General features: G+C 54.5%; 1 protein-coding gene across 4 annotated transcripts; it reads left to right on the forward strand.

Moving 5' to 3' along the window:
* Positions 1–1,647: 1,647 nt before the first annotated feature.
* On the forward strand, positions 1,648–26,824 carry INCENP (inner centromere protein). 4 transcript variants are annotated; one of them, XM_047692435.1, is made up of 20 exons: positions 1,648–1,846; positions 5,008–5,158; positions 5,549–5,662; positions 6,550–7,352; positions 12,674–12,725; positions 13,273–13,327; positions 13,411–13,513; positions 14,440–14,491; positions 14,936–15,074; positions 15,183–15,317; positions 15,831–15,842; positions 19,572–19,681; positions 19,762–19,882; positions 20,096–20,218; positions 21,204–21,379; positions 21,592–21,676; positions 21,831–21,953; positions 22,728–22,878; positions 24,379–25,393; positions 25,430–26,824. In XM_047692435.1, the coding sequence occupies exons 2-19, from the start codon at positions 5,019–5,021 to the stop codon at positions 24,591–24,593; spliced, it is 2,709 nt and encodes a 902-aa protein (XP_047548391.1). In that variant the 5' UTR covers positions 1,648–1,846; positions 5,008–5,018; the 3' UTR covers positions 24,594–25,393; positions 25,430–26,824. The 4 variants fall into 4 exon arrangements, with proteins under 4 accessions (XP_047548391.1, XP_047548392.1, XP_047548394.1 ...); XM_047692436.1 differs by having other exon boundaries at positions 1,653–1,846; positions 6,553–7,352; XM_047692438.1 differs by lacking the exon at positions 15,831–15,842 and having other exon boundaries at positions 1,653–1,846.
* The last annotated feature ends 979 nt before the right edge of the window (positions 26,825–27,803 follow it).

Genomic DNA, 27,803 nt, shown 5'->3' on the forward strand with positions numbered 1-27,803 from the left:
AAGGTAGACACGGGCCTCTAGGGCTGGGTGAAGTAGAACAAGACTTCTCTTACACACACTTTCCTCCCAGTTCCCGCTTCTCAGTTTGCTTTAACATGATTTGGGGGGTTGAAATGGGCAGTGCAGGACATCTGTGAAGGGGGCTAAGTAAGACAAACGTGGGGGGCCAAAAAGGCATCCAGGGGTGAAGGCCATTGTTATTCCCCTGTGAAAGGTGGCAGTGGAACTAGACTGGGTAGGGGGTTCAGGGGCACCTGCCTTCTGCCAGGGTTGTGATCCCAGAGTCCTGGGATCCAGCCCCAGGCTGGGCTCCCTGCTCTGTGGAGAGTCTGCTTCTCCCTTTCCAACTCCCCCTGCTTGTGTTCCCTCTCTTGCTATCTCTCTCTCTAATAAATAAATAAAATCTTAAAAAAAAAAAAAAGCTATGCCACAGAAACATAGGAACTGGAAAGATGATCCAGCTTAACTTTTTTTTTTTTTCCCCAATCTTGGTCAAAACACAAATATTTACCATCTTTTTTTTTATTAATTTTTTATTTTTTCAGCATAACAGTATTCATTATTTTTGCACCACACCCAGTGCTCCATGCAATCCGTGCCCTCTACAATACCCACCACCTGGTGAAATATTTACCATCTTAATAACCATTTTTAAATGGACATTACAGTATATTAACTACAAGCACATTATTGTGCAACAGATTCCTAAAACTTTCGGAATTTTCCATCTCGCAAAATAGAAACTATATTGAATAATTCCCCTCTCCCCTCCTCTCCCCCAGCACCTGGCAAACACACCACTCTACTTTCTGTGTCTAAGAGTTTGACTGCTTTAGATACCTCTTATAAGCAAAATCATGAAGTGTTGGTCTTTCTGTGACTGACTCATTTCACTTGGCATCGTGTCCTTAAGGTTCACCCGTGTCGTAGCAGATGACAGCATTTTTTTTCCCTGCAAGGCTGAGTAATAGTCCAGTGTATGTCTATGCCCCATTTTCTTTATCCAATCAACTGATAAACATTTAGACTGCCTCCACCTCTTGCCTATTATTCATAATGCTGCAGCAATGAACACTGGTAATCAGTACCTCTTCCAGATTTAATTGCTTTGGCAACCCTGACTCAGAGTTTGGGGTTGAGTACACTGTTCCAAAGAAACACTCAAGGGCCAGTATGGGTGGGACCCAGGCTGCTGGGCTCTGGAGAAACACAAAGTCTGGCGCGCTCTATAAAGAATATCCTTTTTAATTCTCAAAAATGGCAGAGGTCAGATAGATGCCATCCAGTACGAAGAAGAGAGCCAGACTAACAAACTGCAAAGCGTAAGGTTCCCGCGGTAAACAGGGTTCTGAGGTCCAGCCCCATCGATGCCCCGCCCCTCCCCAACGACTTCCCCCGCCTCCCGCGGGGCCTCGCAGTGCATGTTGGGGCTTGCAGTTCCGGCGTGAGGGGCCGTGCGCGCGCATCCACCGCCGGGCGCGACTTCCTCCCTCGGCCGCCTGCCGTCGCTCCCGGAAGCTGAGCAGGTTAAAGTTTCAGCCCTTCCTTTCCCCGCCCCTTAGTCCCGCAGATGGCCAACCCACGTAGCTAATAGGTGGCCGGGCTCGCGCTTTCTCTTATCTGATTGGTTTAGAGTCTTGTAGGCTCTAGACAAACTCGCCGGGGATTGGTCGAATCTTCAGTTTTGAAATTTCGGAGGTTTCGCCGCGCTGCGCGGCCCCATTGCGTCTCCGAAGCGGTGAGCCCTGGAGACCCAGAGCCGAGAATTTTGGGCCGGCCGGGGGCTCTGCTAGGGAGGCCGCCGGACTTGGATCGGAGCAGCACTTAGCAGACGCGGTGCAGTCGAGTGAGTGCGCGGGGCGGCCGGCGGGGCTGGGGGTGGTTGGCGGTTCTCTACCCTCCCGCCAACTCCGGACCGGGGGCGTGACACCCCCCGCTTCGCCCCGCGGCCTGGAAATGCACGGGCCACTTCTTCCAGGTGGCGAGGTGACCTGCCTTGGTCCTGGGGCCTGAGATGTCCCCTTATCCTCCGCCTAGGTCACCAGATTCCGAAAGAATAATATTCCTCTCCCTTTCCGGTCGGGTGCCTTGTTTTGTGCTGGGAGACCCTTTGTTGACCTGGACGCACATGAAACGCACAGCAACCCGGGATTATGCCAGATGGCATTTCTGTACAGTTAACCCTCGCTCAACACCTCCCCCACCAGCTGAGCAACGTTTTAAATTGACCATTTCCGGAGGTCAGGGCCGTCCCTCATTTGTCCCTCCGCAAGGACTTTCACAGTCAGCGAGCGGTTCGATTCCATCCCGCCGCCGTGGTCTTCCCCGCGGGTGCCCAGGCCCAAACCGGGCGCCCACCTCTTCAGAGACTGAAATCGAGCCGGCGGCATAGATTGTGGTCAGGAGCACGGTTTAAATCCAGGCCCCGCCCCTGATTTAGTGGGGGACTTCGACTTCTCTTTGCCTCAGTTTCCTCATCTGCACACGGGTGTCCCTGAGATCATGGTGGGCGGTAAATGGGACGATGCTCTACCTGAACACTGAGGCAGGGCTCAGTAAGTGGGAGCAGCTATTTATGATCGCGACCAGACCTTCGCTGAGGTGTGGTAGACGGTTAAGTGCTCCACTTCCTGCACCTCAATGAACGGGCCCCCGGTCTCGTGGGTGGTGTGAGGGAAGTACTGGGAGAGGAAGGTGCGCTCCCTTCTCCCTTGGTGGGATGTTGGCTGTCCTGATTTGTGCACACAGGTTCTTCACGGGCAGAAGAGATTTTCTTACTGTTCTTTCCAGGAGCCTCTGTGGTACACTGATCCTTTCTTAGAGTCATCTCTCTGTTCTAACTTATACTGACCCTTTTTAAAGAGCCAAGCTGAGGCCTCAAAAAAACAAAACAAAACAAAACAAAAAAAAAACCTTTATCATGGAAGAAGCCTAAATAAACACTTTTTTTGCGCATTGTGAAAGAAGCTCTCACCAACTCTGCTATTTTGAACAATTACTTAAAAAAGAAAAAAGATAGTATAGCGTTGCTTGCTGTAGCTCTTCAGCCAACCTTTGTTTTGGTTTTGGCTTCTTTAAACAATTTTCTCTTTCCTGGCCTGGAACTGGGGTCTTGCCGTTTGCCAGGGCTGAGCTCTGGGACAGAGGGTCTGAGGGGAGGGATGGCAGCACAGAGGCCATGCCTGTGATTGACTGGCTTCAGAGCTGTCTCTGCTCAAAGCTTCTGCCGTCCTTTGTAACTGCCCCTATCCTGATTAGGGCTGCTTCTGGCATCTAAGAGCAGGAGCCTAACCTGTGTATGGCGTGCCCTAACCTGTGTAGAATGGTGTCCCTGTGTGTTGCCTGGGGGGAGAGGTACCTATAGGATGTTTATTTCTAGGTGTAGAACTGACAGATGAATTAATTCATTCAATAAGTAGTCCCTTTATGCCAGGCACTGTGCCAGGCTCTGGGCTTTCATCTGCAAGCAAGACAGACAAAGGCTTGCCCTGGGGGAGCAAATGTTTAGTGGGCAGAGACAGGCAGTAAGTGAACAGATAGATACACAGTTACCCAAGTGCCATGCAGAGGACTGAAATCTATAGATCGTATAGTGGTGGTGGTCAGGTCCTTCCTGAGTTGCTGAGATCCAGGTGCAAATCGGAGACAGAAATTTCCAGATGGAGGGCAGATCTTGCTTGAGGAACAAAGGCTAGTGTGCCCTGGAAATCAGGCCCCATGAAGTCTTGTGAAGCTGCAACAGGGCCTGGTGTTAAGCTCTATAAGGTGTCAAGGGATCAGTGATTTAGAACCTCCTTCCGGGAGCTTCGATCTTTTTTTTTTTTTTTTTTTTTTTTAATATTTTTTTATTAGAGAGAGAACTTGTGCAGAGTTGGGGAGGGGCAGAGGGAGAGAGAAACTCTGGACTCCCAGCTGAGAACAGAGTGACCCTGGGGTCATTACCCAAGCCAAAATCAAGCCACTTAACCGACTGTGGCACCCAAGTGTCCCAACCAGGAGCTTCTGTCTTCAGTGGGAGGCTGAGCTCTGCAGTTTCTTGATTTTAGGGGTATAGATCAGGGTGGTGGGTCATTGTCGTGGTATGAGACATGCCGTCTGTTATGATGGCTGACGTCCATCACTCATTCATTCCCCTCTAAGGATATTTATTAAGCTCCTGCTGTGACTGTAATGAACACTTCTTCCTGGCCTGGGGCTTTGATGATGATTTTATAACAGCCTTAAAGAGGATACCTGAGTTGCTGGTTTGTTTTAGAAATGAAGAGACATTGATTTTGTTTTTTTTGTATTTTCTGAAAATTAAGACATTGTTTATCCACTCCCCTCATGCTCTCTCATTCATTTCTAGGGCATTTCAGTTTAAGGGAGAAGGTGGTAGGGGGCTCTTTGGAGAGGAGCATGTCTCTGAACCCCTACTTTCTTACCAACTCCCTTGGAATGCAAAACCTTCTGTTCACTGACCTTTTGAAGAAGCTGTTGGAGCTGATGTTCTTTGGCCTGATGCCAAGGGTCAGCTTGTGTGACGCTCAGGGTGGCTGTGTCTAGCCGTTGCTCACCCCTAGGTAGTAAGAGGAGAGCCCACAGGCCTGAGATTGTGCAGGTAGAGAGGGGTCCTGTGCGGCCTGCAGTTTCTCCCTGATCCAGGAAAGCAGTTGGCCATGTCTTGTCATTTTAAGCCCCAGAAAAGGCCATTTGTAAGGACTGTTGCTACTGGAATTGGCTGGGAAGTGTGGACTTAAGGGGACAGTGGGCTGGGGGTTGGGGGGTCAGTTGGGAAGGCATTTGAACAGCAAGAAGGGGGGGCCCTCCTTTTTGCCAAAATGTGGTTAGTGGATTGGCATTTGGGATTTTGCCCCTGTGGGGGTGGCTGTGAGCAGGAAGGGGATCTGATTCAGTTACTGGGTGATTGTGGCTGAGGACGGGAGCTGGGCCCTGGCAGGCTCTTCCCCTGGGGGAAGTCCTAGCCCCCAACCCTGAGCCCTTGGGCTTCTTGTTCGCTTTCACCAGCCAGAGCCACCATGGGGTCGACAGGCCCAGGGCCCATTCACCTGCTGGAGCTATGTGACCAGAAGCTCATGGAGTTCATCTGCAATGTGGACAATAAGGACTTGGTGTGGCTGGAAGAGATCGAGGAGGAAGCCGAGCGCATGTTCACCAGGTAAAGGCAGGCGTGTGCTGGCAGGAGGTCCCTTGGGAGCACAGCAGCCTTCATCCCCTACCTGACCCGCAGGACAGGCTGCCAGGGTTCCCCCAGAGTGCGAGGTGTGCTGGCGGCTCCCCCCGGATAATGGGAAGAAGGGGAGGTGGTCCTGGGCCGGGCCTCAGGATGGGGCTGCAGAGGCTCGCGTAGGAGCCTTGCTCCACTCTGTGTCTCTGGGATGAAGCCCCGAATGCCTGGCAGGGGGCTTGCATGTGACCTACAAAGCTTGGTTCGGGTCATCCGGGCTCGACCTGTCACTGCCAGGAAAGGGGTGGGGCCAGGCTGGGTCAGGGAGCGGGCTTGTGGTTCTGGGGCAGCTTCGAACATCACTGTCCTTGTACCAAACAGAGAATTCAGCAAGGAGCCTGAGCTGATGCCCAAAACACCTTCTCAGAAGAACCGACGGAAGAAGAGACGGGTTTCCTATGTTCAAGATGAAAACAGAGACCCCATCCGGAAAAGGTGCGAGAAGGGTCAGCTGGGCAGGTGGGGTCCGTGGAGGGTTGGCGCCCACCGGGAGGCATTGGTTCACGGGCGTTCATGGGAAGCAGAGGCCGGCAGGGGTAGTGGTGGATACCATGTGGGCCATGCTGAGGGGTAGAATGTCCCAGGGAAATAAAGCGTGACTGAAGACCCCTAGAGGGTGGAGTCCAGAGCGTGTGTGTGTGCGCGTGTGTGCCTGTGTGTGTGTGTTTGTGTGTGTTCTGGGTCTTGGGGGATGGGAAGGATTTCCAGAGGTGGGAGAAAAAAGAGAATCCAAACTTCTGCTTGGGAGCAAGGAACCAGAGGTGTGCACCAGGGTTCCTCCTGTTGCTGGGTTTGACGATGTCCATGGAAATGACTGTGGGTTGCAGAGTACTGGGGGAGAGAGGCTGGGTCTTGGGGTCAGGCAGTCCCTAACGCACACACCTTAGCTCTGCCCCTTCTCGGCTGGGTTAATTTTCCACCTTTGAGCCTCAGTTTGCTTGTCTCTAAGGTGAGGAGGGTGGTCCCCGCCTCTCAGGGTCTTCTTGTGGACTTAGCGACAGCATGACTAGAGCTTCCTCAGCATGACTAGATGCGTGGCACCGTGCGATCTCAGTAAGCGGGAGCTTTTTGTGAGTTTAATCTTCCCAGCAGTTCTGTCCGGTCTGGCATTGTCCCAGCTTTATAGGTAAGGTGGCTGAGGCTCAGAGAGGAGCAGCTGGCGGTCTCGGCTGGCGTTTGGCCTTGGTCTTCCCCCTGCCAGCCCTCTGAGTCATACTCCATGCAAGCTAGTGGCTCCTGGGGAGATGGGTGTGCCCCTGCTCGATTGTGGGATGCCCCTTGCCGTGTTGGGTTGTCTCAGCTTCTGCTCCGGCTGCCTCCGGCAGGTTGTCCCGCAGAAAAACCCGGAGCAGCCAGCTGAGCTCCCGGCACCTCCGCAGCAAGGACAAGGTGGAGAGGCTGGCCACGGTGGTGGGGGAGAACGGCTCTGTCCTGCGGCGGATGACCCGCGCCGCGGCCGCAGCTGTGGCGGCCACCGCGGCGTCCGCCGCCCCGTCGTCCAGCCCCGAGTCTCCCACAGCGCTGACCAAGAAGCCCCGGAACAGCCTGGCCGAGGGCCCGCTGGTGCCGGTGGTGGAGATCAGCGTCAGCGAGCGCCGGAGCGCCGAGCAGCACCTCCGCGGGATCAAGTCCGCCCAGTCGCCTTCCCGGGCTCCGTCCCCTCCAGCCGCAGTTCCTGCCTCCCCTGGCATGTCGATGTCGGAAGAGGAATCAACCCCCAAGAAGCCAGAGGCCAGGAGACTGGAATCTGTCACCGTGACCTCCCTAATGGCCACACCCCAGGACTCCAAGGGCCGAGGGGTCGGAGCAAGCCGGTCAGCCTCCAAGCTCAGGATCGCGCAGGCTTCCCCGGGCCCACAGGACCTGCTGGGCTCTCCGGCGTCCCCGTGGCAGGAGCGGGTGCTGGCTCCCATCCTGCCGGACAACTGCTCCACGCCCACGGGCACCCGCGTGGACCGGCAGTCAGTACGGCGCAGCCTGATCGCACCATCCTCCCCTGGCCGCCAGGTGTCGCTGGCCGAGAAGTACTCGCTGGTGGACCGAAAGGACAAACCCGTCCGCAGGTCTAGCAGAAGGATTGGCAAGAAAGCCGCGGAAGAGCCGGCCGCCTCGGCCCGCATCATCTGTGAGTCTGGGGCGCGGGGATCTGCAGCGGGTCGGGGCGCCGTGGAGGGTTCTTGATGCCTGGCTCAGCCAGAGGAGCTCCGGGGAACCATCTAGCAAGGCGCCGTCCCTAGAGCTTTCCTCAGCCGAGTAAATGTGCCCTGTCTGCTGTCCCCTACCGTAGCCACTGCTAGCCCTATGTGGCTGTTGAGCTCCCCCAAAAGTGGCTAGTGTGATTGAGGAACTGAATTTTTAGTTTTATTACATTTTACTTAATTTAGGTTTAAACTAGTGGCTACCGTACTGGAAAGCGCAAATCTAGTCCGACACTCTTATTTTACAGACAAGGAAACTGAGGTCCAGGGAGGTTGGCCACAGTGTCCCTGTGATTAATGGCCAATGTTGAGGTTCAAACCTAGGTCTTTTATCCAGGGCCAGTGTGTTCCACTTTCTTCCCACAGAGGCTCACGTAGACTGACCGCATTTGTAGGCTGCTTCCTGATAGCACAGCTGTTGGTCTGGGGATACTGAGGGGAAGAGACTGGGCTTCACCGCAGCAGGCTCATTCTGGCGGGACAGAGAACTCAGCCATTTACCTGCCCTGTGACCTTAAACAGATTTCAGAAACTTCTTCGTGGGCCTCCACGGTTAACGTTAACCATTTTTTTTTAAAGATTTATTTATTTATTTGAGAGAGAGAGAGAGTGTGTGCGCAAGGGGTAGGGCCTGAGAGAGGGGGAGAGGGAGTCTTAAGCACATTGCTGAGTGTGGAGCCCGACATGGGTCTCATCCCACGATCCGGAGATCACGACCTGAGCTGAGACCAAGAGTCAGATGCTTAACCTTAACCGACTGGGCCACTCAGGCATCTTTAGCGTTAGTCATTTTTATCATCATCTGGTCCCAGCTCAGGGGATATTGTTCCGGTGGGAGCAGCTATTATGATCCACAGAGGAGGACAGGCAGCTGGGAGGAGTCTGGGCTGGCTGCCTGGAGGAGGTGGGGTCTCACCTGGGAGGATTTTGAAGGGTGCCCGGGCTTTGGAAGGTGGGAAAAAATATGGGGAAAGGTATCCCCGGCAGAGGGAACAGCCTGTGCAAACACCCAGAGGAATAACACGGCAGGTAATGGGGTATCCTGGGCTCATGTGCCACACAAGGGGCTTGGGCTTGACCCCACTGATGCAGAGGATGTCATCCCTTGATGGTTGTTGAACGGCCCCTGGCACTGTGTGAAAAATGGCCAAAAGGAAGGGAGTGAAGGAGGCAGGGAGACTAGGGAAGAGGCTGCCGCCAGGGTCTAGCCAGAGGACAGCGAGGCAGTGGGACTGATGGAGAAGAAGGGCCAGGTTTTAAGTGAATGTGTCTCACAATTAGGATCAACGTCAGCCTGGCGCTTCTTGATGTGTGAAACGCTAGGTTGTCATTTGGCCCTTGCAGCAACACTGTTAGCCTGTTAGAATTCCTGCACTTTACAGAGAAGGAACCCGAAGCTTATGGCAGGCACCTAGTCTTTAAGATTGAGAAACGGGCTTGAGCCCTTTTCAACCTTTCTGGAATGGCAGGCTGTTGGCTGAGGAGGCCTTGTGGAGAGCCCTGGAGTGGGGTTCGGTCCGGCAGGTAAGGCTGTCTCCCCTTGCCAGGTCTCTTCCCTCCCTGGGGAAGGACTTGCTCCGGGTCATGGGGCCTGAGGACCGCAGTCCAGGCACCTGGCCCACTGTCCGTGTTTGGATTCTCAGAGTGGCTGAGGTGTCTGACTTGCCTCGGTGGTCAGCTCACGCCTGAATCTGATCCTTGGAAGGCGTCTGATGGAGCGATTGAGCCTGGAGCTCTAGAGTCGGGGCGGGGGCGGGGGAGAGACTCTAGACAAGTCTTCCTCACTCTGAGTGCGGGGCTCGTCCACCTTGAGGTGGAAGGAGGAGGGAAAGGAGGGAGATGTTAAAACCTGGCAGTTAAGCCCTGGAGTCACACACAGCCTCGGTGACCTGGGCACACCCTTCTCAGGACCTCAGTTTTCCCGTCCGTTGAATGGTGAGAACACTTGCCTTGAGTGTTGGACCTCATCTTAGTGCGAGGGGAGGGTACCGGCTTGGTCAGTCTTAAACCATAAGACCGCAGAAGGCCTGTGTTCCTGAAGCTCCGTCTGGTCGTGGCCAGGCTGACCCTGACCTGAATTGGGCTGCAAGGATGTGGAACAGTGAGGGAGAGAGGCTTCCTGGAGGCCTTCCTGATGCCTAGGCTCCGGGACTTGGCTGACAGGCAACTTGGGGGTGGGGGGTGTCTTAGTTTGTGTTCCCCCAGCCTTGATGTCAGGATTTGAGTGCAGCTTGTTAATTTTGGAGGTGCGGGAAACGCCTGCAGCAGGGTCGTGGGGAAGTGAGACAGGAAGGCCTGCCCGTGAAGGGGCCTGGTGCTGTGGGGGGCGGGGTGGGGGGCACCCCTGGAAGTCAGGTGGGGCACTGAGGCAAGGGGCTGCCGGGCGGGGGCATTCATTCCCTGCGCTCTTGGCCTGGTGTGCGTTGGCCAGAGGGAGCCACTGGGCTGGCGGCGGGGTAGGGGGGTGGGTTGGGACGTTGTTAGGCAGAGCCTGCTTCAGCGTGTTTGAAGGGTCCTGTTCCTTGGGCCAGGCTCCTCTTTGGGGTCCCCCCAACCACCACTGTGTTGAGAAACAGCCCATCCGTCCCTTTGCCGGGACTGACGCCATCTCCCTGCCACCACACCTGGCCCGAGGCCCGAATGGCATGGAGATGGCACTTAACATTCCGGAGGAGTCCTTGCGCTGGCGGAAGGTGCGGTCACATGGTGTCTTCTCATCCCTTGGCTCCCCCAGCGAGCGCTGAGCTGGGATGGGAGACCAGGAGGGGAGCTGTAAGGCTGCTGGCCCCCACAGGTGGGAGCAGGCCCCACCTGTGACTGCCGGGGGGCTCTGCCCCAGGCCCCGTTACACTCCTGGGAGCAGGGTCCTGCTGCTCTTCTCTCTGCGCCTCAAGTTTGCTGCTCCAGCCCTTTGTTCTTCTTCCCACCTTCCCTTATGCCCATGGACACTGCATGGCCTCACCTCGGCTGCCTCTCAGCGTCACCTCAGGAAAGTCCGCCCTTTCCTGCCTCACGGCTTTCGCAGTTGCTGTTCCTTCCACCTAGACCAACAGCTCTCAACTTTCAGTCTAAACAGCTGCTTCCAGTCTTAAAAATTAAGGAGGACCCCAAAGAGCTTCTGATGATGAGGGTTCTTTCCATTGATAGCTACCATATTAGAAACTAAATCTGAGGGATGTAAAATGTTTCAGTACTATTGAATATTCTCTGTAGTCCTATTACTTATTTTGACAGTAAAGATTAAGAATATTATTCAATACTTTGATATTAAAAAACCCATTGTTGATTAATGTTAGTTTTTTTTTTAATGAATAGAATAAGTAACTCTTTTCTAAAACAACTGTAAGGAGGAGACTGGGCACGCTCTACATCTTGCAGATCTTTTGCATGTGTGGCTCGAAAAGACGCATCTGGGTTCTGTACTCCCATCTGCTGGCTTGTGTTGTTTGGGTTAAAGCATATGAAGAAAAGCTGGCCCCACGCAGATACGTAGTTGGAAAAGAGAGGAGTACTTTAAAAGTCTTTTCAGATAATTGTGCACATTCATTTTTTTTTTTCTAGATAATTTTGTGCATTCTTAACACAAGTGGTGGCTTCTTAGCTCATTGCAGTGTAGAATCAGAAACTATCCTTGATCCCACCCTGGTCTGTCTTTCACTTTGAATGGAACTTTTAGCCATGTTTGATTTTGTAGCATTGTGCATTGATCATTTGGATGTGTTACTGAGTTACGTGTATCTTCTAAACGTCGACACCCTTCATCATCTGTTTCTTTAAAAGGAGCACATTTGGTTTCTGATCTTACTGGAAAAGTCTTTAGGTATTGGGAAGCTATGAAGCTCATGGTAGTGCATACATATTTTTCAAAATTCTATTTTTGGCCTTTTTGGGAGGGCCTCCTTTTTTGAATTATTGGCAACAAATATTTATTGTTTCATATGAAGCAACAGGCTCACTTCATTTTTTAAGATACTTGGGTACTGCCAACTATCCAAGACTGAATAGCCATGGTTTGCCAGTTACCTTTTCAATGAAAAATAGTTCCGTGAAAAAGTGGCTAGTTGAGCTGGGTACTCAAACATGAGCACTTGCCGAGGGACATGGCTGTGTACCAGAGGGCACTGCGCAAACTTTCCACCCTCTACACAGAGGGTTCAGAAGACACACACTTAAGTTTAGATTTGATAAAATTCATAGTTTTTACTCCTTCATTGAGGACATTCTTAAGGGAAACGACATTTCTGTGCTGAGTGTGGCGTACAGCTGGTTTCGTGACTTCTGTCGAGCGCTCACGCTCCAGCAGTCTCACCCAGCATTGCTTTTGCTCTTTCAGGGTAAATCCCAGCACAGTGAGAAGGGAAAATTGTTTCTGTGTTGCAGTGGAAACAGGACTTCACGGATCCTGGCTGAAAGGGTGGGGCACTTGACTTCCAGGAATCTGAGAGTACACTTTGGGAACCACTGACCTGGACATCCTTCTCCCTGCCAACCCTGCCCCTTTGTGTCCTTGTTTTCCTTCATGACCCAGCCCCTAGACCAGCTCAGGTCCTGGCCCCCTTCTAGTCTTTCAAAATCTTCTGCTCTTTCCTGTCATCACACATACCACCTGTCTTTCACTACATTGTTTGATGGTTACATAGACCGGAGAGTGGCTCTGCTTGTTTTGCTCACCATTAGGTCCCCAGGGCCTGGCTCAGGGCCTGGTACATAGTAGGCCCTCAAAGAATAATTGCTGAATGAATGAGCTGCTTTTTGTTGGGCCCCATGCTGGATGTTGGGGGCCTGGAATCAGATATTCACTAGATACTCATAGCCCTGTGAAGGAGCCAAGACCTGCCCTCAGATGTGCAGGTTGCCAGCTAGGGAGTAGTAGGAGACATAAGCCAACAGCTCTACTGAGGGCACTAGGAGCAGGGAGAATGTGCTCAGGACCTCTGTGCCCAGTGAAGGGTGGGATCTCTGGGATGGAGAGGGTCTGTGTTTAGTGAGAAAGGTCTCTGAGGTAGAGAGGGCCTGGGTCTGGTGAAGGAAGAGGTCTCTGGGTGGAGAGGGCCTGGGCCTGGTGAAGAGAAAGGTTTCCGCAGTGGGGAAGGTCTGGGTCTGGTGAAGGGAGGGGTCTCTGGAGTGGAGCGGGTCTGGGTCTGGTGAAGGGGGGCCAAGCCCCAACCAGCACCTGGCTCTCTGGGCCTATTGGAGTGGCACCTGGCCAGTTTCTGAGGCATCATTCGTTCATTTGTTTTCCCCTCAGGTCACAGTTACCTGGAGAGGCTCCTGAATGTTGAGGTGCCCCAGAAAGTTGGGTGAGTTCAGTTCTAGGGCTTGGGGAGCTTTCCAGGGCTGGGCAGGGCGCATGGATTCCTGTGTACGGGAGCTCCAGGCTAGAAGCATTTCCTGTGCCCGAGCTTTCCCTCCTGGTGGGGACTGCCCACAACTATAGCCGCACACAGTTGTCAGCCCTGTCCTGGCCTTGACTCTTCCAAGCCTTACCCTGGGGGCGTGGGCTTCGTGGGTTGGCAAATCCAAAGGGTCTACTGGCCCTTCTGTGAATCTAGAGGTGGTCTCACAAGACACGAGAGACAGTGGCTTATCGGGGCATGCAGGATTGGGGTAGAGCCGGGAAGGGGCTGACATCCCGAATGCAGCTGAATTCGGAAGCTGACCATCCTCGTCTGCCCAGGCGGCAGCCACTCCGGGGAGCTGCTTTGCTCTGGCTACTGTCCTCCTGGCCTGCCTGGCACTGTGGGTTTGTGACCCAGGCCAGTGCATCTGATGGGGTGGGGAAGGGCTCCTGTGAGGAGGACCCAGGCCGGCTGGCCACGTCCCACATGCCTCTTGCTCTGTTTTCAGCCCTGAGCAGAAGCCCGGCAAGGAGGCTGAGCCCGTGGAGGCAGCTGATCCGGAGGTAAGGCGAGCAGGCCAGGGAGAGGAGCGCTCAAGGGCCTGGGAGTCCCAGGTGAGACCCCAAAGCCTTGGTTTCTCCCCCAGGTCCCCAAGAGCGCGTCCCGCAGTGCCACCAAGATCGCCATTAGCACACCTGGCTCGCGGCCTGTGGCTGGTGGCCAGGAAACGCCCTCTGAAGGGCAGCAAGGTGAGTCTGACCTGCCGTGTACTGAGACCAGGGCCGCGCTGGCCTTGGTGGCCTTGGCCTGACTCTGTCTGTCTGTCAGAGGCTTGTGCCCCCCCTCCTGGAGGCAGTGGGAGGAACCCTGTGCTGGGGCGTGAACACCTGGCCTTGTTATCTCTCGGCCGCTGGCTCACTTCTCACCTTTGTGGGTCCCCTGTGTGAAGAGGACAGGAGAGCTCTGGGCTCTGGCACCCCCCGACTAGCTGCCACAGGCGTCCAAGGCCTGGCTTATGTCTCCTCAGTGGGAAGAGCACGAGAACTATGAGGTCTTTGAAAATGGCTTCTCAGCTTTGTGCGGGGGTCAGGGATAAGGGCCATGCCAGCCCTGTAGCCCATGGGTGAGCTCTAAGGTCCCTTTGCGGGAGAGTATTAAGCAGGAGGGGGAGATGCATGCTCTCCTTGGGCAGTGAAACAGAAGGTACCACCCCCACACCGCATGTGAGGAGCCCTTCCCTCCTCCCGTCATGCCAGCCCCAGCCCATAGGCCCCATAGGAGTGCGGTTTCGAAGCTGGGTGAGGGGTCTGTTAGTTTCCAGTTTGCATAGGCTTCTGCTCCTGAAGGGTACCCACCCCCACCAACTCTCAGTGTTGGTGGAGAGACATGGTTGGGGTCACCTTGATGGGACTGTCCTGCCGTTCTTGTCACGGGGCCAGGCTGGGGGGTGAGGGAGTCCACGAGCAGGCCATAGCATGCCTGGCTCCGGATGTCCGCAGATGGTTTGAGGCCATTCGGGGCTGAGGCTGATGGTGTCTGCCACTGGCCACCTTGGGGTCTGCCAGGAAGAGAGCCTTGCCCCTGCCGTGGCTGCTGCTCGGGGCGGGGTGTGGGGGGGGCACCCTGGTCCCTCCAAGCTGTTCCCGCAGCCTCACCAAAATTGCTCTCTTCACAGAGCCCAAGACTGACCAAGCAGATGGCCCCAAGGAGCGCCCCCAGAGTGTCAGGTTTGCATCCAGGCAGGGGGCCTTGCAGGCAACAATTCTGAGGGGCCCAGAGGGGCATGAACCTGGAGTCCTTGTTCAGGAGGGTGGGCATGGGGTTGGGGGCCTCTGTTTCCTCTCAGCAGGGAGGTGAGGGGGCCTAGTACTCTGGCTGAACGAAGGAGCTGGCTCACTGCGATGACACAGACCTGGTCTGGGAGTGGATAACCCAATCCCAGACCCTGTCCTCTGCACCTTCTTGGCTGTGTGACCTGGGACAGGCCACTTCCCTTCCTCTGGGCAGCAGAGAGTCGGTCAGGGAGACCCCACCTCAGCAGAGCTTTTTAGTCGGGAGCCTTCTGCTGGGCCCACTTCTGTTCACGGGGGACCGCTTACGGGATGAGGTTGGGGCTCTGGGGAGGGTCCTGGGCTCAGCCCTGCGCCGTGCCTGGTGCCCCGCTGCGGCAGGAGGAAACGTAGCTACAAGCAGGCGGTCAGTGAGCTGGACGGGGAGCTGCAGCTGGAGGACGCGGAGCCGCAGCTGGAGGACGTGGAGCCGCAGGCCCCCAGGAGCAAGACCCCTTCCCCGCCCTGCCCTGCCAGCAAGGTGAGCGGGCGCCCGCCTGCCCGCCCGTCCGCCCTCCCTCCCTCGGTGCCCCGCCCCCTGTGGCCTTGTCCTTACCCTGGTCCCCCCCCCCCCCCCCCCCCCCCGCAGGTGGTGCGGCCCCTCCGGACCTTCCTGCACACCGTGCAGAGGAACCAGATGCTCATGACCCCGACCTCGGCGCCCCGCAGCGGTGTCATGAAGTCTTTCATCAAGCGCAACACTCCCGTGCGCGTGGACCCTAAGGTGAGGGAGCCCATGGCCCTGGCCGAGCTTTGCTCCAGCCGGCTGGTGCGGCCGGAGGCTCCAGTCCCCTCGGCTGCCGGGAGGAGCATGGGTCTGGACCAAGGCAGCCGTGACCTGGCCCTGGCCAAGGGCCAGCTCCCTCCTCTATGGCCACTGGAGGACTGTCCCTGCTCCTTGGGCTCTGCACCACGGCTTACAGACTTGGCTGGCTGCCCATGACACCTGGGCCTTGGCCGCTGGGCTGAAGTAGTAGAAATGGCTAGCTGGCCAAGGCCATGACGGTCCATCCCGACGCCCACTCTGGGGGCTTGAGTAGTTAAGGTGAGGGACACACGTGGATGCTGTGCTTGCTGGGGATGGGGGCTGCTGAGTTGGCAGGCAGCGGGGGGCTGCTGATGAGAGGCTGCGGGCCACACACCGATGCTGGCATGGCCAAGAGGGTGGCTGGCTTTCAGGGTGTCCTCCAGCCTGCCATTAACTCCTGGCTTTTTCCTTGTCTCCTCTTCCCCACAGTGCAGCTTCGTTGTAAGTAAAGCCTTTTCCTGTCCTGGTAACCTAGCTCCCCCTAGCACTTACCTGGTTAGCCCCGCTCCTGCAAACCCACCAGCGTGTGTAGAAGCACTAACATGGGAAATGGAGGGGTGCGGCCGAGGGAGTGGGGGAACCGGAGGCGCTGGGTGGCTGCCTGGAGACGCCCAGCCCTTCCGGGTGCCCTCCCCATGCGGGCCCTATCCTCTCTGCCCTTGTCTCTGCTCCCGGGAGGACGTATGTTGATCTCAGAACCTCCCTGAAGCCAGGGGAGGCAGAAGGGGTGCGGCCTGCGGCCGTTGGCGGGGGCCACAGCTTGGATTTCCCCACAGCACCTTCCTCCCTACTCCCCAGCTCTGGGCTCCCCCTCAGGGTTTGGGGCTATGAAGAGAACAGATAAGTTGTCTCTGAACCCCAGAGCCACCAAGATGGATTGGGTCACAGACCTTCGCTACTGCCCTGAGGGGCGGAACTGTGGGGGAAGCCAGGGTTCAAGGCTGAGTTTTGTGGGCGTAGCAGTGGAACTGCCAATAGCAGCCTCTGGAGAGAAGGCCACGGAAGCTGTTCTCCTCCCAGATACCTCAGAGCTGAGCCGGGCCACGGGCCCTGAGGAAGGAGCCCCAGATAGCCAGGATTGGCTCTGCCTGGAGTCTTGGCTTCCTGGGGTCTCCTTGGTTCCCACTGGTGCTTTGAAGGGCCTACTGCTAGGAGGGCTTCTACCTCTTAGCGGAGGGCCTCGGGCTAGACAGGTCAGGGGGCTTCCCAGCAGTTAGACAGGTAGGCCCTGAACTTGCCTCTCCTGCAAGGAAGCTGGTCCCCTTCAGCTGAGCATCGGGGGCTGGTGGGCCATTTCTCCATTCGGAGACAGGGGGCGTAAGTGGGTCACAGGGACCTCGGGGCCTTGGACTCCTTTCCTAACCTTTGGCTGAGTTTCCTTTGGCTACGGAATGAGATCAAGGTCGTTCCATAGAAATGGATGAGCCAAAGTCCTGTGTTCCAAGCACCCAGCACAGGGCTTGGTACGAAGTGATTTTGAGTAAAAGGCAGAGAGACTGCTTGGTTGAGGCTCCTGGAGACAGAAGGGGCCCAACGAGCTTGGCTTTCTCACCTGCTGCCTTGGCCTCAGTGTGGCCTTTGGGAAGCAGGGACGATCCAGCCCACCTTGGAGGCTTGGGACAAAGGGCACACATGGATTCTAGGACACGGACAATTATTGCTTTCTCCTGTAAAGTTCACAATGCCCAGGACGGGTTCCCTGGGCTGTGTTGGGAAATTTTAGCACTCAGACTTTCAGAACAAAACCAGTTTTGCTGAGCCCTGTGGGAAGCAGGAGTCCGCTCAGCCCTTGGGGCAGGAACAGAGGGTGGTGGGCGCTCCAGGTACCACGTGAACTTTGCCTCCCAGGTGTGTTCCTCACCGGACAGCAGGGGGTGGGAGTTGACTTCTGCCTGGGTGACCTTGAACCTGCAGAGTTACATCTTTGACCAAATGTGGAGTGTCCGCAGCCACTGTTGCTAAGAAATTTTTAGTATTAAGTTCTTTCTCTCCATCGTGGGTGGCGACGACACCCTTGCTGGCGGCGGGCCTTCCTGTGTGTCCCGCAGTCCTTCGGGCTCCGTTCGTTTCTCTTCAGTAGCTTTTTCTCTCTGGATCAGATGGCGTTTCACTGACTTACTTTCACGTTTATTGCTAACTGCCTGTCTTTGCCATTCTGCTCTTGAACCTAGGCACTGAGTTTGTTTTTGTTTTTGTTTTTGTTTTTTTAATCTCCGTTACTGTACTTTGAGCTCTCAAATTTCCAATTTACTTTTTTTCTGGATCTTCTGTCTGCTGAGATTTTCTGTTTTGCCAGTTGTCTCAAGAACGTGACTACTGTCGAAACATTTTCAGAATAGCAGTGTGATAGGGTCCTGTGTATGCGTCTGCCCCTCGCAGCTGAGCCTCGGCATTCGCACACAACCCGACAGTGTTGTTTTCTCCATCCATACTGTACGTTTCCTGTCTCTGCGGTTCTCCCTCTCCGTCCCCCAGCCAGGAAGCTGAGGCTTTATTACCCTGCTCTGCCTCGTGCTTCCACGGCCACATCTGGAGTCAGCTGCTGGGCGGGAGAGGAAGGAGCAGCAGCCTTGTCCCAAGCTTCTGAGATCACAGCCCCGCAGTAGGGAGGGGAAGCTTCTCCTCCCTCAGGGTTTTGACGCTGCAGGTTCTTCTAACTGCGGCTGTCCCCACTGTCACAGGGTTTTTTGTGGCCTGGGGCATGAGAGGAAGAAGAAAAGAACAAACCAAGATCGGGCTTTCTGTATACTCTGAGCATTAGATGTCCCCTTTCCACTCCGAGTCAGAACGAGAGGGCCTTTCCCACATTCTGTCTGTCTGCACTGCATAGGGCCCTTTGGGGTTTCAGACCTCATTGAGTTTAGATGAGAGGAAAAATAATAAACTTACTGTGGATTCGGTGATGCTCCAAAGCCTGCTCTTCCCCTTCTGTCTGCCCGCATAGCCCTCACACAGCTGCTCCATGCAGGCGTTTATGGCCATGTTCAGTGGGAGAGGCTTCGCGGAGTGTCTGCTCTCAACCAGGAGGAGCCCTGCTCTACATCTTTAGGGCCGTATTACCCTGGGCCCAGATTTCTAGGTGGGAAATCTGTAGTCAGAGGCCAAGGGGAAATGGACAGTCACTCATGCGGGGAGAGGGGCCTCCGGGTGGCTGAGCCCAGAGGCAAGAGTCTGATGGGAGGCAGGAGAGGGGTCCAGGTCCCAGCCGCCACCCTCTTGCCCCGGCCAACGGGGCAAGTACCACTCTTGTCCTTGGCCAGGGAGTGCTCCATGTCCCCACCTCTGCTTGCCCCCTGCTGTGCCTTTGGGGATTTCTGGGCACTCGGAGGAGGAGGGTCTCAGCACTGATCTGCTGAACAACCCACTAGTACTTTTAAAAAGTGGTAAAAATCATAATGTTCCTGTATCACAGAGATTCCGCCATCCTTAATTTTATCTCCCTAGCCTATAGTAATCTTTGTTAGCATTTGGCTGTATTCCATTTTTTTCAAATATTGAGAAACACAAAAGAGTGCACGTGTGTGTGTACACATAGCATAAAAGTGACAGCCTAGTACTAACAGATGAACATTATGTACCCACCATGCCCCGGGGTAGAATGTTAACCGCAATTTCTACAGCTGTCTGTCCCTTCCCGGTCTTACCCTTCCTTCGCTTTGCAAGTGCACTTTAACATAGTTGTAACCAGAACATAGATCCATGGGCGCCTGGGTGGCTCAGTGGCTTAAGCCTCTGCCTTCATCTCAGGTCATGATCCCAGGGTCCTGGGATCGAGTCCTGCATCCGGCTCTGCTCAGCAGAGAGCCTGCTTCCCTCTCTCTCTCTGCCTGCCTCCCTGCCTACTTGTGATTTCTGTCTGTCAAATAAATAAATAAAATCTTTAAAAAAAAAAAAAAAAAAGAACATAGATCCAATTTTGAGCCCGATTTTTGTGCTGTTGCGATGTGGCAGGGTTTAGTCAAGGGCACTCAGGAGGCCTTAGGGCCCCCCCAGAAGGACTGTAGCCCCAGACCTCAATCTGATTGGAGAGGGAGGCACATTTGGGGGCGGCTCTGCCTCTCTAGCACTCTGGCAGGGGCCCAGGGGGCACCCCCGCTGCACCAGGGCCTCACTTACCCCCCCCACCCTGCCTCATCCCACCCCACCCCACCCCACCCCACCTCGCCCCAGGAGAAGGAGCGGCAGCGCCTCGAGAACCTGCGGCGGAAGGAGGAGGCCGAGCTGCTCCGCAGGCAGAAGGTGGAGGAAGACAAGCGACGGCGGCTGGAAGAGGTGAAGCTGTAAGTGCTCTGCCTCCCGGCCCCGGCCTCGGCCTCGGCTCCACTCGGCTGGGCTCCCCACCACTGCCCTGTGCCCGCAGGAAGCGTGAGGAGCGCCTCCGCAAGGTGCTGCAGGCCCGGGAACGGGTGGAGCAGATGAAGGAGGAGAAGAAGAAGCAGATCGAGCAGAAGTTTGCTCAGATCGACGAGAAGACTGAGAAGGTGCGAGCCTCGGGCTGGTGGGCGGCCGCGCTCTGGGCTGGGCTGCACCCCGGTGGGCCCCAAGCAGGTCAGACTCGGGGGGCCGTGGCTTCCGGGTGCCCCTCCCTTGGGCCGTGGGGAGCGAGCAGGTCTTGCAGGGGCAGGGGGTGCAGAGTTCTGCAGGGCTGAGTGAGGAGGGGTGTGCTCATGGACACATCTGGGTGGGCTCTGCAGGCCAAGGAGGAGCGGCTGGCTGAGGAGAAAGCCAGGAAGAAGGCAGCAGCCAAGAAGATGGAGGAGGTGGAGGCGCGCCGGAAGCAGGAGGAGGAGGCGCGGAGGCTCCGGAGGCTCCAGCAGGTATGAGGGCAGGTGGGCCGACGGCTCGGGCTTCAGGAAGGGTGGGGAAGGCTGGCACGTGCCTCAGTCCCCCAGCACGGCTGGGCGCACCCCACTTGGTTGGGCTGGTCTTGGGGGCTCCCGTGGCTTCAGCCCCGGAGGAGGTTCAGCAAATGCCTGGGAGACGTGGATGGTGACAGGAACTTCCCTCCCGTTTGCTGTGGAGGTGACAGTTCGAGAGTTAAGTGTACAGACCCCGGAGCCAGACTTCCAGTCTCGGCTCTGCCACTTTGGCAGCTGTGTGACCCTGGGCAGGTCGCTCGACCTTGCTGGGCTTCAGGTCCTTCCGGTAACAGTGGTATCTACTTGATAGGGCTGATGTGCGGATGAACGACAGGGAGCACAAATCTGTCACTAGGGGGTTAAGTACAAATAACTATAATTTATTTTTTATTTTATTTTATTTTTTTAAGATTCCATTTATTTATTTGACAGAGATCACAAGTAGGCAGAGAGGCAGGCAGAGAGAGGAAGGGAAGCAGGTTCCCTGCTGAGCAGAGAGCCCGATGCGGGGCTCGATCCCGGGACCCTGGGATCATGACCTGAGCCGAAGGCAGAGGCTTTAACCCACTGAGCCACCCAGGCGCCCCAAATAACTACAATTTAGTTAGTATCCGCTACGTGCCAGACACCGAAGTACGTTCTGTGTATGAACTCAGCAACTTCCTGCGGTTGTGGGTATTACTGTTGTTCCCATTTATCCATGAGGAAACCGAGGCCAGAGAGCTTAAGCCACTTGGCTGGGGTCACACAGCAGGGGAGTCTGTCTCCAGTCTCTGCCCTTGACTGCCGGCTCTGCTGCTGCACGACAGGTACTTTTCCTGGTGATTCTTGGTGGAGCTCTGCCCGGGCTCTCGCCGCTGGGAGGGAGCAGCTCTCTGCCCACACTGTCCTCGCTCCTTCTCCAGCCCCTTCTGCAGCCCCCGACCTTGCTCTCCCTTCACAGGACGAGGAAGAGCGGCGGCACCAAGAGCTGCAGAAGAAGAAGGAGGAGGAGCAGGAGCGGCTGCGCAGGGCCGCGGAGGCCAAGAGACTGGCGGAGCAGCGGGAGCAGGAGCGGCAGCTGGCGGAGCAGCGGGAGCAGGAGCGCCGGAGGGAGCAGGAGCGGCTCCAGGCCGAGAGGTGAGGGGCCCACTCCCCCGCTGGCACAGGCGGTGTCCTGGCATCGTGCCACCTGTTTTCTGTGAGCGTGTGGAAGGGAGACACGCAGAGCCGTCACCAGGAGGCGGCTGCCCCCTTCACTTGGGGGTCTGCGAAAGGGCAGACTCTTCTCATACTGGGAACTGGGCTAGGACTCAGCTTCCTGCCCTGACAGGCTCTCGCTTGGTCCTCAGGGAGCTGCAGGAGAGGGAGCGGGAGAAGGCGCTGCGGCTGCAGAAGGAGCGGCTGCAGAGGGAGCTTGAGGAGAAGAAGAAGAAGGTAAAGGGGAGCGGGCCTGGGGCTCCCGTGGGGTCCGTGCCGAGCTCTGGGCCGGCCTGGGGGTCGCTGGCCCAGCAGGTGCCTTGCCTGCCTGGCTGCGTGGGGTTGGCGTAGGGCGGGCGAGGACACGCTCAGTCTCCGACACCGGCCTCAGGAAGAGGAGCAGCGTCTGGCCGAGGAGCGGCTGCAGGAGGAGCAGCAGAGGAAAGCCAGGGTGGCGGCGGCGGCGGCAGCAGCAGCGGCCAGCAAAGGCCTGAATGTGACTGTGGATGTGCAGGTGAGGCCGGGCACCCGAGTGGAGAGGCTCTGGTCTCTGGTCCTTCCCTTCCCAGTAGCTGGAGGCACAGACTATGTACTAGGACCGGAAGAAAGAGGAAGGATACAGGTGGCCCAGTTGTTTTTACCACTTTCTTACTCTTAAAAGTAGAATTTGTTATTTAAAAAAAAAAGGGAAAGAAGAAGAAACTAAATTCTTTTAGAGAGTATAAAGTGAAAGAAAGGTACCCTTACATGACTTGGGCCAAAATCAAGAGTTGGACACTCAACCGACTGAGGCAGCCAGGCGCCCCTTGTACCAGAATTTCTGTAACGAGCCCTTATAACAGCGTAATGCTCTTACAAACAACATACGTGGGAGGGTTTTCATTGCAGTATAGCTTATGAGGATGCATGGAGCCAAATGTTCATCTATAACAGATGGTTAAAGTAAGCACTAGTCATGGGGTTCCCAGGGGGATATCCCTGGCTGCTGGAGACACATTGGCCAGGAAGAATGTTTGCAAAGCACTTTAACTTGAAAAAGGAAGATACAAACAATGAGTTCTGGAACACTGAAAAGAAATAAAATAAAATGAAAAAAAAATTTAAAAAAAGAAAGGAAAGGGAAGATACAGTCATTATGGTATGACTTTTTTAAAATTAAAAAGTGATCCCTGGAACCTTTCTCACTCCCTATGAAATGAGGAGTGCTGACTAGAGCCCTAGCGGCCCTCGGCGGTGAGAGGCAAGAAGGCGGGCCGGGGGAACTGACAGTCATGTTCGTCTTCTCCAGTCTCCAGCTTGTACCTCCTATCAAATGACGCCACAGGGCCACAGGGCCCCCCCGAAGATCAACCCAGATAACTACGGGATGGACCTGAATAGCGACGACTCCACCGATGATGAGGCCCATCCCCGGAAGCCTATCCCCACCTGGGCTAGAGGTAAGCAGGGCTCAGAGTTCCCCAGAAGACCTAGGTCCTCTCTTGTGACATCTTGGATCCTGGACATAGTGGCTTGCCAGCTGTGGGTGCCAGGAGGCTCTTGTACTCACGGGCTGGCTACTCGGCCCAACAAGCCTGTGGTGGACCTTGGGATGTGCCAGGGGAGGGCAGGCACTGTATGGCCAGTGGGCTTATCTGAGGACCAGTTGGACGGTGGGGGGCGCCTCTCTTCTTAAGAAATGAGTTAAATTATGGCTGGCTGCCCGCAGGCATGGTGCTGGCTGTTCCCGCTTGGCTCTGTGCCCCCCCTTGGAGCCCTACCCAATGGGCCAGCTGGAGGTAGACCCAAATAAGCAGCTTCGGGTAGGAGTAACACCAAGATGGGCTAACAGGTTTTAGGCAGCACCCCAAGAACTGGAGCTGGCAGTTCTGGGCAGCTGGGGAACGCCTGAGGCAGGGACGCTTGAGCAGGATTTGATCCTGGAGGAGACAAGCTGCGATGTTTAAACAGGAGCGTGGGTGGGGGTGACCAGGCCACCAAAGACCGGGATGCAAGGCCTACTGGGAAAGGGGCGGGGCCCGTGTGTACCATGGGCACTTTATCGAGTGAGCTGAGCTGGGCTGAGGGTGGGATGCAGTCTCACTGCCCAGAGACAAGGGCCCAGAGCCCCATAGGGGGTCAGCTCTCTCCAGAAGACAGCTTGCTTTGGTGTCACCTTGCTTGAACTCCATGTTGGCGAGAATCTGATTTAGTCTCCTTAACGTCTGACATCAGGTCATTTGGGAGGTGGCAGCAGGCATGGGGGTCAGCATGCCCGAGGGGCCCCCTAATGGTGCTTGACCTTCACCAGCTTAACCTGGCTCAGTTTTCTCATCTGTGAAGAGGGGGTGATTCCTGCTGAGAAGGGTTATTTAGGATGAAGTGAGTTAGTGTTTATAAGTGCCAGGCGCATGTTCCACTTCCTGACGCCCCCCCCCCCCAGGGACCCCCTAACTGGGCTGTGTGCCACCCATAGCCTTGGCCCAGGGGCTCCATTGGTAAGCTCCCTATGCCACGGGATGTGGCAGTGCAGGGGGAGAAGCACCCGAGCACAGCGGTCGGGGATGGCAGTATGTGCTTACGTTCTGGAGCTAGACTGGTCTCTAGACCCCAGCTTCCCCCAGTCACTAGCCGTGGGCCCTTGGGCTAGTCTCACCATTATCAAACGGGGAGGATGAAGGAGCGGCCTCCCTGGTGGCTGTGGGGATAATGAGGTCATGCAGTGACCCAGGGCCTGGCCCACATGAGCACCTGAGGACCCATGTTCAGGTGAAGCTTCCAGAGGATGGCGGTGGGAACAGGCAGGAAGAGCATTTTCAGGGAACGAGGGCCCTGAGAGAGGAGCCAGTGTGGCAGACGTGGGGTCATGCTGGGGCGGAGAAGGCGACAAGGGGTCAGGGGTTGGAGAGACTCACGAGGAGCCCCAAGGCAGTGACCTGACCCTCCGTGTCCCCCCGCAGGCACTCAGCTAAGCCAGGCCATCATCCACCAGTACTACCACCCCCCGAACCTGCTCGAGCTCTTTGGAACCATCCTCCCACTGGACTTGGAGGACATCTTCAAAAAGAGCAAACCCCGCTACCACAAGCGCACCAGCTCTGCTGTCTGGAACTCGCCGCCCCTGCTGGGTGCCAGGGTCCCCAGCAGCCTGGCCTACAGCCTGAAGAAGTACTGAGGCTCCCGGGCCTTCTCAGTGGTGTCAGCCCCTGTGTGTGTGTCTGCCTGTCCGCCCCTCTGTCGCTCGGTGCCATCCTGCCTGGTGTTCTGTCTCGGGGGGTTTGCCGTGTGTATATAAATGTCCTCTGTGTGCTGCAGGCAGAACGGGGCCCAGGCCTGTTTGGAGGCTGCACGGGTGGGGGGTTGGGGGAGAACCAGCCCAGCCCCGCCTGGCCTGCACACAGCACTCTGTAAATAGGTTGGTAGAATTCAGCGGAATTTTAGCCTCTAGTGTTCGAGAGCTAGAATAATAAAGTCTGTTCCTTCAAGCCTGCTGTGGGTATTGTGGGGATGGGGGGCCTTGGCAGAATGTCCTGGACCCTGGCCCTGCCGCCCCGTGTCTCAGGCCACCGGTGGGCTGGGGGCCAAGGCACTGTTTCTTCTCCTGGGCTGTGCTTCCAGGTCAGCTGGGTCTCCCATGTCAAGATGCTGACGCAGTAGGTGATTCTGATCCTGTCCTTGAGCAATGCTGAGACTCAAGTCAGTTACCTGCACGATGGGGCAGGTGAAGCTACTTTCTCAGTTTCTGGGGAGCTCCTTCCTTGTAAAGGGAGGCTTGTTCAGTGGGAAAGACGTGGAGGTTGAGGTCAGGAGGACTGGGCTCTTGACACAGCTCTGCCACCTAGCCCCACAGGCTCCACCCTTGCTGCGTGGATAGTCAAAGGACTTGACAAGGTGTGCACACTGCTAAAGCAGGAGTTCCGATTAGAAAGATGTCTCGGGAAACCACGTTGGGACCAGTGCTTGCAAGCTGTTGAGGTTTCTCACGCTGTTGAGGTTTCTCATGCTGTTGAGGTTTCTCCAACAGTCCAGGCAGCTACTCGTTCATTGCTTAGTGCTTGACACCTAGCAGCTGTGGTTGTGCCCCAGAGCTGCCTGCTCAGCTCCTCGTCTGCTCCAGCCTCTAGGACAGGGGTTAGTGAACTATGGCCTCATGGGCCAAATGAAACCTCAGGCAGTTTTTGTAAAGTTTCACTGGAACCCACCTAATAGAAACAAATATCTGTTGTCTCTGGCTGTTCTGCTGAGGGCAGAGGTAAATAGTTGTAACAGAGGCCTTAGGCCCCCCACGCTGAAAATACTATGGCCCTTTACAGGAAGTTTGGTGACCCCTGCTCTAGGACCCCTGCTTTGCTGACCCCCTTGAATAAAGGCTAAATTCAAGAGTACTTGAAAATGAGGAAATAGTGAGCAGACACAATAGACTGAAGTTCAAAAGGACTCCACCCATTTAAAAAAACAAAAAGATAACATTTGATGGTTCATTCAAATATGGCGCACAGCCCAAATTGGTCCCATATGCTCTTGGACTAGAAACTTGTGTGGAGTCCGTTGGCGAGTGTGTCTTTACCTAGGACTGATCAACTTTTTTCTTTTATGGACTGAACTTTTTGGTGTTCCATCTTCTACGTCTTTGTCTAGCCCCAGTTGTCAAAGATTTCCCTTATATTTTCTTCTACATGTTTTATAGTTTTACCAATATTACATTTAGGTTTATGATCTACTTTGAGTTAATTTTTTTTTTTTGAAGCGTGAGGATTATGTTTTTGGTGTATTTGGTTTTGGGGGCATAGGGTTATATGTTCAGTCGTTCCAGGACCATTTGTTGAAAGGACTTTGTTTTCCTCTGAATTTCTTTTGCATTTTTGTCAAGAGTCCATTAGCCGTTTTTGTATGGGTCTGTGTCTGGACTTTGTATTCTCTTCCACTGATCTGTGAGTCTCTCCTATTACCAGTACCACATCATCAAAGTTACGGTAGCTTGTATCCATCTTAAAAATCTGTTAGTGTGACTCCTCTAACTTTATTGTGCCTTTTCAAAATTATTTTGACTTGTCCATCAATTTTGCCTCTCCATCTAAATTTTAGAATGAGCCTATATATACGAAAGCACTACTGGGACTTTGATTGGAATTACATTAAATCTATAGATAAATTTGGGGAGAATTCACATATGATAGTGAGTCTTCTAAACCGTCATGTGTCTTGTCTCTCTGTTTATTTGCATCTGGGGCTTCCGTCAGTGGTTTCGTGGTCTCAGCATACAGATCCTATACAAGTTTTGTTGAACTTACAGCTAAGTATTTTATTTTCTTGGAGCTACAGTAAATGGTATTGTTTTTCTAATTTTGGTTACCAGTTCGTTCCTGTATATAGAAATACAAATGATTTTTGTGCGTTGACCTTGTATTTTGTGATGTAACCAAAGCAGTATTTGGGGGGACATTTATAGTACTAAATGTCTGTTAGATAAAAGGTGTTGAATCAATAACTTCAGCTTCCACTTTAAGAAATTAGAAAAAGAAGGGCACCTGGGTGGCTCAGTGATTAGGCGTCTACCTTTTGCTCAGGTCATGGTCCCAGGGTCCTGAGATCAAGCCCTGCATCAGGGTCCCTGCTAGGCGGGAAGGCTGCTTCTCCCTCTCCCACTCCCCCTGCTTGTATTTCCTCTCGCTATCTGCCAAATAAATAAATAAAATCTTAAAAAAAAAGAAAGAAAGAAATAAGAGGAAGAAGACCAAATAAAAGTATAAGCAAGAGAAGGGACAGAACAAGGGTGGAACAGAAATCTATGACACTGGAGAAAGAAAGATAATGGAGAAAATTTAACTAGACCAAAAGCTGAGTCTTTGAGAAGCTCAAAAAAAAAAAAAAAAATCATAAACCTCTTAACTAGATTGATCAGGAGAAAAAGAAGTAACAAATGGCCATTGTCAGGAATGAAAGAGGTACAAACCAGTATAGTCTATAGATAGTAAAACAACAGAATATTACAAGCAATTTATAATAAATTGGACAATTTAGATGAACACAAATTCCTTGGAAGATCCAAGTTATTTTAGTTCATTCAAGAAGAAATAGAAACCTAAATAGCCCTACTTATGAAAGAAATTGAATTTGTAAGAAGAAATTGAATTTAAAGAATTTGAATTTAAAATATCAATTTAAAATTCAAGAAATTGAATTTAAAATCTCACAAAGGGGTTTGCCTGGGTGGCTCAGTTGGTTGAGCATCTGCCTTTGTCATGAGTCTGGGGTCCTGGGCTCCAGCCCCATGTTGGGCTCCCTGCTCAGTGGGGAGTCTCCTTCCCCTTTATCACCCCCACCCCAGCTCATGTTCTCTCTCTCTAATAAATAAAATCTTAAAAAATAAAATCTCACAAAGAAT

This window comes from Lutra lutra, chromosome 10, assembly GCF_902655055.1.
Source record: "Lutra lutra chromosome 10, mLutLut1.2, whole genome shotgun sequence".
Lineage (NCBI taxonomy): Eukaryota > Metazoa > Chordata > Mammalia > Carnivora > Mustelidae > Lutra > Lutra lutra.

What these genes read in the sequence shown, in the direction of transcription:
- INCENP (XM_047692435.1), top strand. Translation starts at nt 5,019, where the DNA reads ATGGGGTCGACAGGCCCAGGGCCCATTCACCTGCTGGAGCTATGTGAC. An exon ending in GAGCGCCCCCAGAGTGTCAG is followed by an intron (nt 14,492 to 14,935) that starts GTTTGCATCCAG and finishes CCGCTGCGGCAG; the next exon opens with GAGGAAACGTAGCTACAAGC. An exon ending in TCGACGAGAAGACTGAGAAG is followed by an intron (nt 19,883 to 20,095) that starts GTGCGAGCCTCG and finishes TGGGCTCTGCAG; the next exon opens with GCCAAGGAGGAGCGGCTGGC.